Source organism: Rhododendron vialii, chromosome 12a, assembly GCF_030253575.1.
Source record: "Rhododendron vialii isolate Sample 1 chromosome 12a, ASM3025357v1".
Taxonomy (NCBI): domain Eukaryota; kingdom Viridiplantae; phylum Streptophyta; class Magnoliopsida; order Ericales; family Ericaceae; genus Rhododendron; species Rhododendron vialii.
The window spans coordinates 24,836,676-24,851,546 of NC_080568.1; the positions used below are offsets into that span (position 1 = coordinate 24,836,676).

Genomic DNA, 14,871 nt, shown 5'->3' on the forward strand with positions numbered 1-14,871 from the left:
TCCCATTTAAATTTTTCGGTGCTAGATGGGTATATCCCACGTGGTATCCGCTCGGCACATTCGAACCGTCCAATATATTTTTGGATGGTTTGGATTGAAACACACTCTCTTCTCACCCTAACACTTTCTCTTTCCATTTTCTCTCTCCAAATCCGAGCTATTCAAAAACACAATGAACGGCTCGGATGCACCAAGCGGGCACTACGTGGTACTCGCTCGGCACTGAAAATTTTTCCCTCCCAAAGTGAGTTATTTATTGGCCACCACATCTCTCATCTCACTTCCTTTTTCTTCTTCCACCCTCCCAAGTGCAATTTTGTTCACCCTTTTTAAAAGACAATGAACTTTACATTCCTTCTTATTGGTTAAAATGGTGTGGATCCCACCATAAAGTGATGTCATGCTTACCATGCAATACACTCTTTGGTAAGTATGATATTACTTTGTGATGGAATCCACACTATTTCAACCAATAGGAAGAAGGGTAATATTCACCCTCTTAACAAGTGGAGGGTAAACAAAACTCAACTCCCACCCTTCTGCTTCCCTAAGCCACTTATTCATTGGACAATTTTTTTTAAACCCATAATTTTAACTTTTTTTTTATTGGGAACTCCCACAATTACAATAACAATAATAATCTTTTTACATTTGACAAGATAATATTTACATGGAAGCATCGTACCTGTATTATGCAGTATGCACGGAGGCAAGGAAAAAATCCTGTAATGTTTAATGTTATTTATCTTTAATGCTAAAATTCCGGTTATGTTATTTACCCATCATTTGATTTACGATTTAGTATTAAAATGTGGAACTTTTAGTAAGAGAGAATGTCTGAAAGATTTTTCCCTGCCCTTTTATTATATCTAAGTTTTGGTATTTTACAAAGTGCAGGAAAAAAAAAAAAAAAACTTTATTCGGAGAATGCTACATAAGAAAGAGAATTAAGGAGGAGCTTCATTCTATTTTTTTATATATAATAAGGATCCAACTTCTTTGCAGTCAACTGTAGAAAAGTGTGTGCGGTTAAATCTGATTTGTTCATCTTGAGAATCAATAGTTTAGATTTGCTGAAACTTTTACCGTAAGAGTATATTCTTAGCGGTAAGAATATGAAAACAAATCTCGACCATTAAAAATACCATCCGACCGTTGCGATCACCTGGACCGCATATTTGCAGTCCATAACTAGACTGCAGACAAACCAAATTCTTTAATAAATAGTCTGGGTTTGAATAGATAATGAATGATCTATTCTTTTTCCATGTTTATTGGGTTAGGTGCGTCCATCGCAAGGTGCATCCGCAGAGGTAAGACTTGCCAATACCGACTCTAATTTTAAATGACGTGTTAGTTCTACCTAATATTTTCTCTAGCAAGACTACTCCACCACTTAGCGAGACTACCCCTACCGCTCAACATCTAATCGTCTGCCTCGGCCAACAATGGTCTGAATTTTAAAAAAAAAACTCTTTCCTGAAAGAATTTTTAAAAATTCAGATCGGATGGTGAAATTGAGAGCGATGGGGGGTGAATGTTAAGCGGCGGATGTGGACTTTCTGTACTTTCTCTTCCAATAATGTACTTCGTCAAGTAGTGTAATTCTATCCTTTTGGCCACTTCTTCTAAGAAGAAGCTTTTTGTCTGCATGCACAGCTAAAAATGTTCTGAGAACAAGAGAGGCAAAAACAAAAGCCAGCCAACTGTGATGCCAATTCTAATGGACACAAGAAATTATGGGGACTCTTTGCTGAATAACAACACTCCACTCCACCTAGTGCGTGTGGTTTTAGCTGTCCCAATGCACTGTTTTCTGACCTATAGTTAGAACAAGTTGGGCCTAACAAATGGCCCAAAAAACGTAATCAATTGAGCTTGTCGACACACTCATTTGATATTTTTTATCAGGGAAGGATCTTCTCCCGTCCCTAAAAAGGACTAGATGTTAGACACCATTCGACATTTTTTAAAACTGCACAGTATAAATCTGTTGTGTTCATGCAGGAATCATGTTGAATCAATGTTAACGGGCCCACGAAAGCTCAAACTGAACCGGATTGGATGCTTTTGGAAACAGGACAGGACCTTGGTCCCCTTCACAGCCCCTCCTCAATGTCAATGGCGCCTGTCGCCGCTTTCTGAAGTGCTGTCGACCTCCCTGATTGCTTGGATTTCGATTAACGTATATTTCTTTGAGCTCATGTACGCTGAGTAGATGAGATATTGTATCGTGATTCGGCTGGAATTCAAATGTAGCTTCTTCTTCTTTTTTTCCTTACTCCATATCAGTTGGGTATATGAAAATGTGGAACGGACTGTGACAGAGTTTTGCAAGGGAGATGAGCTTTATTTATAGTGGAAAGTGAAACATCTATTTTCCTAACATTGCCCCCAAGGCATATCGAGACTAATAACTTCATAAAACAAACACAGAAGGGAAACAGTGAAGTTCCAGCAGTCCAAGTCGGATGGAACTTTGCTAAACCAATGGAATAGTACCCACTGCCAACATAAACACATCCGTAGCTAACACAGCCGCCCCTCCGTATACCGTAGCACCGGTGTTGTAAGCCCACAGGATTTCCCGGTGCTGGTGTCCATCGCGTAGAAAGGGCCGTTCGACGCCACGGACCCCGCGGAAAGGACACCGTTTGCGATCGTCATGGGGCCTTCGCAAGCGTCGCTGTTGGGGTTGGCTGTGGTCCATAGGATATGTTGAACAGAACCACTGAACCACACACATACGATATACGAATACAAAAACAGTAAAGAAATCAACACAGAATTACGTGGTTCCTCAAAATCGGGTACGTTCATGAGATCGAAAACGGCTGTCGTTTTTCTTATTATCACTACTTATATTCCACTCTATTCTAATCATAATCCGGATACACAATTTTTTTTCCAAAATACCCATACAGTCCATACCGTACCCCCGCACCCCAACCCACGGGCCTTCAGCCAACTTGGCCAAGAAAAGACCCACGGGAAAAAGATTTTAAGAAAATTTCAAAAAAGTTCCTGAACTTTCAGTTGATTTGCAAAAAAAGCACTTGAACTTTAAAAAATGACAAAAGGACACCAGAATTTACTATTCTATTAACAATTAGGCCTCCGCCGTCTAATTCTATCAATTTGTAATGGATGGAGCTAACGGAAGGCATTAACATTCCTTTTTTTTTTTTTTTACTTTTTATTTCTAAAAATTACTTTTAACTCTTTCTTTTTTTAGTAGTAAATAAATATCCAATAAGATTTTTTTTACTATTTATTGAAAATCACTTTAACCCCAATTTTTACTATTTACAAAAATAAATTTAACACCACCAATCAATCCCTTAACCAACCGCCAAAACCTTAACCCAATTTCAAAAATTCAAAATTACTTTTTACTTCCAACTGCCAAAGCCCTAGCATCAATTTCAATAGAGTGAAGGAGGGAGAGAAGGGTATAATTTGAAAGTAAAAATGGGGGTTAAAGTTATTTTTGTAATTGGTAAAGAACGAGGTTAAAGTACTTTTTTAATAAATAGTAAAAAATAACATTACTGTATATTTACTTATTACTAAAAAAATAGTTAAAGGTAATTTTTAGGAGTAAAAAGTAAGAAAAAAAGGAAAGTAAAAAAAAGAAGGTTCCAAATTTCTGAAATTGGGGTTAGGGCATTGGCAGTTGATTAAGGGATTGATTGGTGTTGTGAGGTCAAATTTCTAAAAAAGAAAGAGGGAGAGAGAGAGGGGGGAGGAAAAGGTAAAATTTGAAGAAGAAAAAAGGGGGGACATAAAGTTATTTTTGTAAATAGTAAAAAATTGTATTAAAATAATTTTTGATAAATAATAATAAAAGAAATTTATTTTGCATATTTTTTTACTACCCAAAAAAAAAAGAAAGAGTTGAAAAATTAATTTTTGGAAGTAAAAGGAAAAGAAAAGAAAAGAAAGGTTAAAGCCTTCCGTTAGATCCATCGGTAACAAATTGACGGAATTGGTTGGCGGAGGCCTAATTGGTAACGAAATGATAAGTTCATATGTTTTTTTGTTATTAGTTAAACTTCAGGTGTTTTTTTTTTCCGAATCGGCTGAAAGTTCAGAAACTTTTTTTAAATTTTTTTCAAAATCTTTTTCCCTTGGGTCTTTTCTTGGTCAAGTTGGCTATCGCGCTCTCTCTCTCTCTCTCTCATCAATCATCATCAATTTCGAGATGGGGGGGGGGGGGGGGTGGGTGGTGTGGGAAAGGTAGTAAATTACTGTCGAATCTGTAATCTGCAATTTGGTAATTTCCAAAGCTTTGCGATTCACGTACGTGATCTGAGGCATAAAGAGTTTGTTTTAATACTGGGGGTGCTAAAGAGGTAGCCCTCTTCAATTCAAAGACAATAAAAGAGGGTTTCTTGGATATTATGCAAAGTGTTTCTCCACCCAAACTGTGTCACCGCACTCGGTCTATAAGAGTACTTGACGAGAGCGGAGCAACCCAAATGGGTTGCTTACCGAGTGAGGGGTTGGCCGTTCTAGTGAGGGCGGTGGTATAAATCGCCAATGGCTGAAGGATTTCGTGCAGAGCCTTGTCGAAGATGGGCTACTTGAGACTGTTAATAGGAATATGATTCGCTCGCCTAGGTTGCCCTGTAGTCTGTCCAAACACGTAACTACTGACGAGGAGAGGTTTGATCGTAATGTCAAGAAGATCAGGAGGAAGTTTAAGGTAAATTTTTTAGAGTAATGATTGAAAGTACTGTCTTTAGGAAAACGATATAGTCGTGACTCGAAACGTTTTTCAGCATTTGTGGAGGTTTCATCAACAGTCTAGAATATGCAGCAACGTTTTTCGAACATACAAGTCTCCAGATCTTTTATTGTTCCAAACTTACCGTCGGATATGATTTATACGTAACAATTTCGTAATCTTAGCCAAGGGAGATCAGATTTATTTATGATGGAATGTGAACATCTAGCACAACAACCCCCCAAGGCATATTGAGACTAACTTCATAAAACACAGAAGGCATACAGTGAAGTTCCAGCAGTCCAAGTTGGTTTGAACTTTGCTAAACCAATGGAATACCCACTGCCAACATAAACACATCCGTAGCTAACAGCCGCCCCTCCATATATGGTAGCACCGGTGTTGTACACCCACAGAATTTCACCAGTACTGGCATCCATCGCGTAGAAAGGGCCGTTTGAAGCTACCGACCCTGCAAAAAGGACACCGTTTGCTATGGTTACAGGGCCTTGGCAATCGTCATTGCTGGGGTTGGCTGTGGTCCATAGGATATCCCCTTTGTTCACATCTAATGCTACCCATGCACCGAATGTTGTTTTCAGGGTAGATGGGGCAAGGGTGAAGCTGATTCTGTCACTGTTGGCTATGTTTGTGTACACCCTTATCCCTTCTGTGGCTGAACCCCATATCCCACCTCCATCCTTACTTCCTGGTCCTGCCATCTGCAAAGTAGTAGTGTGATATGGTGATTAATTGATATTGCATACAAAGATATCCTTATTTGGTGATGTTGTACAAATCATTTTTTTTTTTTGGGGGGGTACAAAATCTCGACATAATTTCAAAGAATCATGTGGCTCTTTAAAGTGCATTATGATAGAGGTGAGCTCCCCAGATACTCACATTGAACCAAATTATATCCCCATTATCCCGGTCTAAAACCCAAGCAAACCCGCTCTTCTGCACAGCAACAACTACATCCACTATCCTCCCCTTCACAAACGCCGTAACCAACAGTGGAGCCTCCCCAAAATCTGCGTCCAAGTTAGGCCCCGATGGACAATCAGGATTACCGGGAACTAAACACGCGAAGTAGAAAACATCATACCCCCCTAGTTGCCTGGCCCACACTATCTTCCCGGAATCCAAATCAAAAGCCATAATAGAATCAAAGTTGACATCCGGCCCAATGCACTGATCGGGTTGGCTCGGTTTTGTGGTCTGGTTATTCTGTTTTGCTTGACACGCAAGAACCTCAGGTGGGGCATTGTAGAGGTTCCCAGTGCCGACGTAGATGAGGTTTCGGGCTGTGTCAATGGAAGGGCTGCTTCCCCATACGGCTGCTCCCGAGTAGCCGTTCAGTTTCCCGCCGTTGTCCGGGAGAGTGTAGGTTTGCCACAGAATTGAGCCAGTTTGGACGGATAGCTTTGCTAGGCTGCCTCTGAATGTGCAGCATTGGGTACTTGGTAGGATTTCTTCTAGTGAAGAGACTCCAATGAAAACCGCCCTGTAAAGATAAAACCCGGTTATGAAAAAACCAATGTTGCGGTATTTAAAATATGGTCAACATAGTATTGGTGTTATAAATTAGGATATTTGTCCGAACGGGTACTAAATACTACTTACCCATTGTAAAAGGTTCCGGATTGAGTAATCAATGCCAGAGGACGGGGGTCTAGCCGAGTAGACCAAATAAGATTTCCAGCCAAACGAGTGACCGCAATAACAAACGCAGGCCCATAGATTCCGATAATCAAACGGTCACCGGCGACAGTTGGTGTGGATCTCGATACACACACATCCACGATGGTTCCTGTTCCGTTCAGTCCAGTTAGCTCACCGAGGTTCTGCTTCCATATTAGGTCCCCGTTTAAGGCATTCACTGCGTACAAGTATCCGTTCCATGAAGGGAAGTAGACAACTCCATTTGCCACAGCTGGAGTGGCTGAAATGTCTTTTCCAGCAAAGAACTTCCATTTCAGTTGAAGGTTCCGAACGGTCTTTGGGTTTATCAGGATTTCTCCTTTGGCGTTCCTCCTGTTGTCGATATCGGCTCCATGATTAAGCCACTGAAATCACGTAACCAAATGTCATAGTCATGACAGCAGAACTGGAAAAATAGAATAGAAAACACAAGTAATTACACAAGTACAAACAAAGGGGAAGTCATGTGCATGGTTGACAAAAGAGGAGAATATAACTAGCTGTCACTAGGAAAAAGAATAATATATACTACATGTCTACATGAAAACCAAACGTAATGAATCGAGTCAGGAAAAAGAATAATAGACATATAACTAGCAAAAAATCAAACAATATTCATGCTAAAAGGATAAATGGGAGATTGGGAAGAACAAGTATTTCTCACCTCTGCAACTGTATTGTTGACAACTATAAATAGGCACAATGCCAAGAGCAGGATTCCAACAAGACCATGACTGTTCTGCTTCTGTTTGAAAGCCATTGGACAAAGAAGCACTTACTCAAGTGGCGAGAAAGAAGACGACTACTTATAATCATTCAAGAAAGTATGATAGATTGGTAAGCTTGTTTCATCAACTTGCAAGTATGGGCTACACGTAACGCTAACAAAACGTGGGATGTGACGTTTGTGAGTCAACTGCATTGCTGCTCCACCCAAAAAGTTTCGAGTATTAAAGCTGCAAAAGGCCTTCGCTTTGTCCCGTAGAAACGGTTTCAAAGTGAAGTGTTTAGCTAAGGAGAAAGTAGGTTAACACCAATACGTACCACGATTTGTATAACATGTCAATGTGGCACTCCATATTTTACGTTGCACAATTTGTGTAACATGTGGTGTCACATTGCATGATTGATGTGCCGATGATGTACTCATGGTCATTCCTTACAGCATGCATTGTTATCTTAGTAGGCTTACTCTCTCGGTTAAAAATTTGGAACGCTCCGTTACATGAGGATGTCATTGTATTCCTAGTCTGATTCAAGTAGATACGTTATGTATCCATCTGAGTCTAGCGAAATTAACCGGTGGCCAATTTAACTCCTAGTTATAGAATTCAAGAAAAATATATGAATCAGTATTCACTCAAGAGGATCAAAAACTTATCACCCAAATAAGTGATACTTCAAGAACAGGTTTCCGAATTGTAGTGTCTTCGAAAGGAATGGGATCGACACAAATTGAGGAAGTTTTTTTGGCTGCTTGTTGAAGCTGTTGCAGTAGCTTGCAAATGGGTGAGGAATATAGGTGAAAAGAGGGTCCCTCAGAAAGCTTGATTTCTGGGTATCAAGTTAGGGAGCAGTGCAGATTTTTCTGTTGTGATAATCATTCAGTGGATTGATAGGTATGGTCAGACCTTTCCTTTTCTGTTGCATTGAAGTCAACCCATAGTTGTCTCAATCTTGGCAGATGATTTATTACCACTCCTCAATATACTGTTATCCCTTCGATCTAAGGATTGACAAAGAAGCACAGAAAAATTTACCACATTGACCTAGGTAGTATGGCTTGGGGATTACCCGAGTTGGGTGCAACGGAGTGCCACTGCTTATGTTCCTCCTATGAGTTAATCAATAAAGTCTACCAATTGGGAAAAAAAAAAAAAAAAAAGACCTGAGTAGTATGGGTACGAAAACAGCATGTGGACATCACACTTTTCAAAAAACTTAGACACTCCAGGCTGAGGACATGTTAAAGGTATATATTACCTATTTACCCAAAAAAAAGAAGAAGGTATATATTACCTGTATTTTCGAATCTGTTAGGTCAGTGTCAAATGAAAGAGATCTTATGACATGAGAACCACTTTCAGTGACGTTGGCAACTCATCTCCCAAGGGGCAGGGCTTTGGGAGCCATGACTATGGATAGCCTCTGGACTCCCTGTGCTAACACTAACACCCTACTAACCTCCACTGATGTATATCGCTTGACAAACAAAAAAAAGATCTTATGACGTGAATACTCAAAGTTTCAACTAATGAACCTGGATGGAATTGTGTATCAAATGAATGGTGGGAGAAATAACACTGGGGTGAATGGTCATATATATGGTTCTACATTCTCCACGATTTCAGTGTAATGGCTATCCTTTTCAAATTTTCCGTGGATTCAAATGCAACCGACGAGAAAGGAAGCATGAGTTTATGCACCATTGAATTGGCTTCTGGAATTCGAGCTAGCTAGCTGAAACTTGTCGCAATTGGATGTTAAAGAACCAATTCACGGTCGTTCCATATATAGTCCCCTTAATATCTGGCTTAACTCAGTCTTGAATGTGGTCCTGCTATATTGCCATTTCTAGGACAATTGGGTGCAAAAGTTGTCACCATCTTTTGGATTTTCCAGAAAGATTCTCTGTTGAACCTTGTTGTTGCTAGCTTTCACAAATACACAGAAAGAAAGATAAGGTTGGGGGATGGCCTCGCTCTCAACTTGATAATATTCTCTATTCATCATCCACCCCGTTTTCGCGACCAGGTTCAGAAGCCTGCAGCCATATCTCCTAAAGTATTGCTCCTCCACAAGGCTGCTGCATAGTGCTAATGTCAAGAGCTAAGTGCAAATGGAGCAACACCTATAAATAGTATGGTCACACCGATTTGCATTATCAAGCACCCGGGAAAAGAAGGATTGAGTACTGAACTTCAGGTGCGCCCTAGAGTTCCCTTGACCACTTCACTGGGGATTCCTACAATGGAGTAATCCCACTGAAGTGTTTGGGGGAACTCCCGTGCTCACTTGATATAGTACAAGGATTGCCCGACAAAGTTGGTGGTACTTAATCTTCTCAATCACTCTCCGGTAGAGGCAGTAGATCACATTTTCCTGTCATCGATTCGACAATGCATGCAGGTATTAGTGGTCAAAGCATATTTAGCGATCGTTTAACAATACTCTTAGTCTCAAGAAATGCATTAAGATACACCCGTTTTTCTCTGTTCTGGGATGCCATAGTAGTAATACTTACATGATACAAAACCAGTTCTTGTTGAAGGAGAATCATGAGCTGCATTTTAAATTCTTATCGCACAAACCTCTTCTCTGTAGTTATGCTGCTGCTGCTGATAGGGGTGTGCAAAAAACCCGCAACCCGACCCGAAGGGTCTCGGGCGGAGTCGAACATGTGGTTCGGACGGGTGCTGGTTTACTTTCTATTAAAAATCAGACTTTAGTTCGGGGTTCGGGTTGGTGCATTCCTTACCCGTAGGGTCGGACCCGACCGAACCAAAGGGTAAACCCCACCAACCCGACCTGAAGTAAAGAATCAGGCTCATGAACGGTTCTTACACCAGTGTAGTTCAGTTTGCGGGTTCTCGGGTTTCAGGTCAAAACCGACCCGCCCGACCCCTGCACACCCCTAGTTATGCATATGCGTCCCTGCAACTGCTTAGGGAAACATTGATCTCCTTCCCACAAAAAAAATTCATGTGTGCACGTGGTGCCCCAGGCTCCTTTTCCACCAGACATTGTAGTGGGACACACGATGAAGTGTTTGAAACCCACCACAATGTGTTTGTGTTGTGAAAAAAGGGCTAGGGGCACTGAATAATCTCTCCTGATCACTCATTCCCATGTTTAGGAGACCATCATTAAAAAAAAAAATTGCAAAAAACAGACGGGATTTTTAATGGCAGTAGATGTGACAGTTATCGACCAATACGAATTGGATATCAATTTTGAAATCATCGCCAGCGATAATAGAGCTTTAGAGAAGCCCTGGCAACTATATCAGCTACGAACCAGGACCGAAAAATATCATAAATTTGATGGTTACACAAGCAATTCTCCTTGTCCCCGGAATACTAAAGCTGTACCCCTATAGGATGGCCAAAGAAACCAATACATTTGGTCGACAGCTACATATTGACCGCGGTATTAAAAAAAAAAAATGGCAAATAACGAACGAATTGAAAGCAAGGATTTACCCTGAAAATATGAGCTTCATCAACATGCTCTCAAATATAGGGAATTCAACGCAGCAGATTTGTAGATGTTGAAGACTGTGTGAGAGAGAGGAGAGGGCATGTCCATATCTCATTATTTGACCACTTCAACACCATAACGATATAAATCCAGTATTTCACAAACACTTGATCACCCAGTTATCCTGCCTTTCAGGAATTACTCTCACTGGTCTTCATGTCAAAAGAAAAACAAACATACAAACCATGCAACAAACACCTCAATTTAAAACTTGCAGGTACATTATTCTAGTTGGAAAACCTTTCCCTGTCATGAGGAGCAGAAAAATCGATGTCAGGACCAAGAGGAATGATCCCAAAGGGATTAATGGATGGATGGCTGCCATAATAATGCCGCTTGATGTGTTCCATGTTGACCGAACTACTCATGCCAGGAATTTGGAATATGTCTTTGGTGTAATTGAACAGGTTAGGGAACTCACGGAGCAGTTTCTTGTTGCACTTGAAGTGAACAGCATAAACCTGCAAAAAACATTCGATTTCCTTGACGAGTTAATGATATTAAAAATGTCCAGAAACTGAACAAAGGATAGTATGTGATACTTTGCTATCAACACAAAGATTGACTCTCTACCGCCCTTCATCTAAGGCCATACATGAACAGTAATGATACGTAAAATGGTCACACCTGCGTTGAAATTAACACTTGAACCCTGAACCCGCTCCATTATATCGCTCTCAAGCTACAGTGGTTACTTACCACCTTTCAATTTAGCTAAGTTCATTAATAAAGGAAAATTGGAGTATCGCTAAAGGTGCATTGTTTCTTGCTCTGACTGTCAAAAAGAGAAATGACAACAATATCCTTGTTATTTGGACCTTCCTTTTATGCTTCTTTATAGTTTCAAAACCCACAAGCGACACAATCGTTAAAAGCCATTTTGAAGGAAACCTGAAATTTTGATCCATGTCAAGACAACTAAAGAATGAAAGGATATCAAGTTCAATGTTGCTTTTGATATGTAAAACATATTCTTCAAACTAAACTCCATGAAATGTACAAAAGGATGAAAAAACAGAAGGTAAGAAACAGCCACAAGTATTTCTTTTCAAGACAAGTATTCATACCTCGTCAAATCTAATAAGGGTAACAAACAATCGGATATCTGCTTCAGAAACTGTGTTTCCGCATAAGTACCGCTGCTTGCCTAGTATTTCCTCACATTTTTCCAAAGCCTCATACAACTTCTTCGCAGCCTACAAATACGTAATGAAAACATTCTTCAAATACAGGGTCCAAGAAAGCATCTCAGAAGTATTCCGGTTTTGTAACCCTTCCAAACCAGAAAAGAGGGCAAAAAGCACAATAAACTAGTACCTCTTCATAAGGCCCTTGCTTTTTAGCAAACCCACATTTGTAAACACCATTATTTATTCCCTCATATATCCACTCATTAACTTCATTGATCTGGGCTTGCAAGTGAGGAGGATAAAGGTCCAAAGCCGCATTCTCCGCTATCTCATTGAATTCAGTATTGAACATGCGGATAATCTCTCCACTCTCGTTACTCACAATTGTTTTTAACTTCTTATCCCAAAGGACCTATCAACAAATATAGATTTATCAGATTCAAGCACAAAATATATCTTATATCAAGAGAAAAGATAAATTACAAATGCGGATGAGTGATTACACACAGGAACTGTATATTTTCCGGAGTAGTTTGTACTTGCAATTTCATATAGTTCTCTTATAGTTTTTGCTCCATTCAAAGGGTCAGGTTCAGCTCCTGGTTCTTCTGTTTCTGATGCAGGAAAGACCCATCCCATGTGCTCATCGGTGTCTTTTGTTCTCTCCCATATGGGTTTGACCGACTGAGATATCAAAAAACACAAGAATTTTAGGTAAAAATAAAGTTTGATAACTGCATGAAGTAATAGTCTTGGTCAACTCTTCGGTCATTTTTCTTTTGCCATTGGTTCATAAGAAAACTGTACGCGAACATAACAAAAATAGTTTGCACATTGTTTTTAATTTTGGGAAAACATGGATTTCTCGAATTCAAAAGCATCTTCTTGACTATCATAAAAGTGGTTGTCTTCCTGAAAAAGTATTCTTTAAGAACAAGTTCTGAAAATGAAGAAGTTACCTTAAAAATTCTCTGGAAAACATAGTCCTGAATGGCAACCAAAAAAAGATTAACTTACTGCAAAACTGATGGCTTTGTCGAGACCTTTGATTTTCAAGTATGCAAGACATCTTGATGCCCAGGGACAAGCATATGATATATACAGGTGATATCTTCCAGTTTCTGGTGGAAAAGGAGAATTTGGGTCTCGGGAAATAAAATTACGGAATGTTGAAGGAGTTCTTAAAAAGGCACCAGTGTCCGACATCTCGTCGAGTGCAGAACGAGCCATTTGAGTTGTATGCTTGAGAACCTAAAACCAGAGAACTTAGTAGATTTATGTTCAGTTTTAGGGTAATCGTAATAGGGAGAAAACCCATTAGGGTTAATTTCATTCAACGTAAAATATATATATACAAGCTGTATAATAATTGCACTACGGTCCTAGATACTTAAACTAATTACATGATAAGACACATAATTACACTAGATACAAATAGATCCATCATCTAACAATTTAAGATATGGATCAAAACATCATCACGTAAGTGAATTCCATCACAGAGGCTGAATGCAAGGTAATTACAGAATATGAAGCATCTCCCTACTTAAAATAACTGAAGCCCAAGAGGTAGCCCGGCAGTGGGAAGCCCCTGCCCAAAACTCTATCCTCATTCTCCTTCCCCAGTGATGTTACTAGCTGTCCCATACTACGAAGATGAAAAAGACTAACTAGCCACAGAGAAGTCAAGAATTCCAAGGCAACAGAAGGAATTCTGAGTACAAAGCTTATACCTCTAATACTATATCTAATGGCCCAGATTCAAGGCTGAGTGATGCGGGCGACACCCTGAATGAACTTACCATTAATCCAACTTCTTTCCAGTTAAAAAGTTCAGGTATGCAGTATCGCTGTTCTGATTCTCAAATACATCTGTAACAAGCTTTCATTTGGGCAAGTATTCCTATGCAACCAGCTCAATGATATGGAATCCATTTCTTGCCGATCATTTGTGGCAACCCAGGACCTAACTTACAATAAGAATCTACTGAGTCAAGCTGTTGCATTTGCTATCCGAAATTTGACTTTTGGGAATTTTAATGCTAGTGTTGGGGAAATCCTTCACTCCAGGATTATCAGTCGCTCCATCAAACTAGATCATAACTCGTCAAACAACAGTTTGCACGAGCTACAGCCAACAGGCCCAACACAGTTTTTTTTTTCTTGAAATTAACGATCAACACAGTTTAGTTTATTGACAGTTGACATTCACATCAAATGTAAAACTTGGGTCAAACATGAACAACCTATCTGTATATTGTGAAAGTATGCAAAAATATCGTGCTGCCTAAGCTTAGCTCCGATAAGATTGGTTGCCAGAAACCTAAGAAACAAGTTAGGCACACTGCTTACACCTAAATTCAGTAAATTGAGAAAACTGATCCCCACTAATCACCCAACTCATACACAAGCCTTTTTAGCTCACGAACAATGAGTTCAAGTTTACGGATCAGAATATAAAATTTTATATTATTGTCCAATTGATATTGACTCGACAACAAAAACCATTCTTTACGCATGGAAAGGGGGAAAAACTCCAGTTGAGCCACATAAGCAATACCCAAAGTGGTCAAAAGCAATGAAAGCAAGAGATACCTAGTAATTCAGTATACAAAGTTCTCTGGGTAGAGACCAAATAATCCAGATTGAGAAGTAAATTCATCAAACCCAGGAATCAAAGATTAGACGATGATGAACCAATTAAAAACAGGAAATGAACAAAAAAACAGTTCATAATCCACTTATGAAGGAAAATACACCTAATTTTTCACTAACCCATAAAGCAAGAAAGAAGATGATGATTAATTTACCCAAAAAAAATTAATGTACCCAAAAAAGAAAGAAGATGACTGCAACATCAGAAGAGGTTAGGAGGAAACATAAGTTGAGAGCATAAAACCTTGAACGAAAGTTGGAAGAGATCAGAAGAGCGTCTCTGCTTTAGTCCAAATGCAGTGCTTTGAAACTGGGTTTTGAAAATGGAATATGTCATCAGCAGCTTGTCCCTTATCCTTATGCAGTCCTAAATTGCTCCAACAACTTGTATCT

General features: G+C 39.6%; 2 protein-coding genes across 2 annotated transcripts; both read right to left on the reverse strand.

Moving 5' to 3' along the window:
* Positions 1 to 4,857: 4,857 nt before the first annotated feature.
* LOC131310990 (uncharacterized) lies at positions 4,858 to 7,426 on the reverse strand. Its single transcript, XM_058338291.1, has 4 exons — positions 7,098 to 7,426; positions 6,356 to 6,798; positions 5,633 to 6,236; positions 4,858 to 5,451 (listed from the first exon to the last, which is right to left on the reverse strand). The coding sequence occupies exons 1-4, from the start codon at positions 7,191 to 7,193 to the stop codon at positions 4,993 to 4,995; spliced, it is 1,602 nt and encodes a 533-aa protein (XP_058194274.1). The 5' UTR covers positions 7,194 to 7,426; the 3' UTR covers positions 4,858 to 4,992.
* A 3,292-nt stretch (positions 7,427 to 10,718) lies between these two features.
* Positions 10,719 to 14,871, reverse strand: LOC131311359 (uncharacterized). The gene is made up of 6 exons (XM_058338778.1): positions 14,723 to 14,871; positions 12,841 to 13,074; positions 12,331 to 12,507; positions 12,011 to 12,235; positions 11,761 to 11,889; positions 10,719 to 11,154 (listed from the first exon to the last, which is right to left on the reverse strand). Exons 1-6 carry the CDS (start codon positions 14,813 to 14,815, stop codon positions 10,921 to 10,923), a joined length of 1,092 nt encoding a protein of 363 aa, XP_058194761.1. The 5' UTR covers positions 14,816 to 14,871; the 3' UTR covers positions 10,719 to 10,920.

Bases quoted from the DNA above. Each gene is read 5' to 3' on its own strand.
- LOC131310990 (XM_058338291.1), bottom strand. From the start codon at position 7,193: ATGGCTTTCAAACAGAAGCAGAACAGTCATGGTCTTGTTGGAATCCTG. The intron at 6,799-7,097 runs GTGAGAAATACT...ACGTGATTTCAG, and splicing joins TCAACAATACAGTTGCAGAG to TGGCTTAATCATGGAGCCGA. The intron at 5,452-5,632 runs GTGAGTATCTGG...ACTACTTTGCAG, and splicing joins GGGATATAATTTGGTTCAAT to ATGGCAGGACCAGGAAGTAA.
- LOC131311359 (XM_058338778.1), bottom strand. From the start codon at position 14,815: ATGACATATTCCATTTTCAAAACCCAGTTTCAAAGCACTGCATTTGGA. The intron at 11,890-12,010 runs GTACTAGTTTAT...ACGTATTTGTAG, and splicing joins AGCAAGGGCCTTATGAAGAG to GCTGCGAAGAAGTTGTATGA. The intron at 11,155-11,760 runs GTATGAATACTT...TGTTTTTTGCAG, and splicing joins CCCTTATTAGATTTGACGAG to GTTTATGCTGTTCACTTCAA.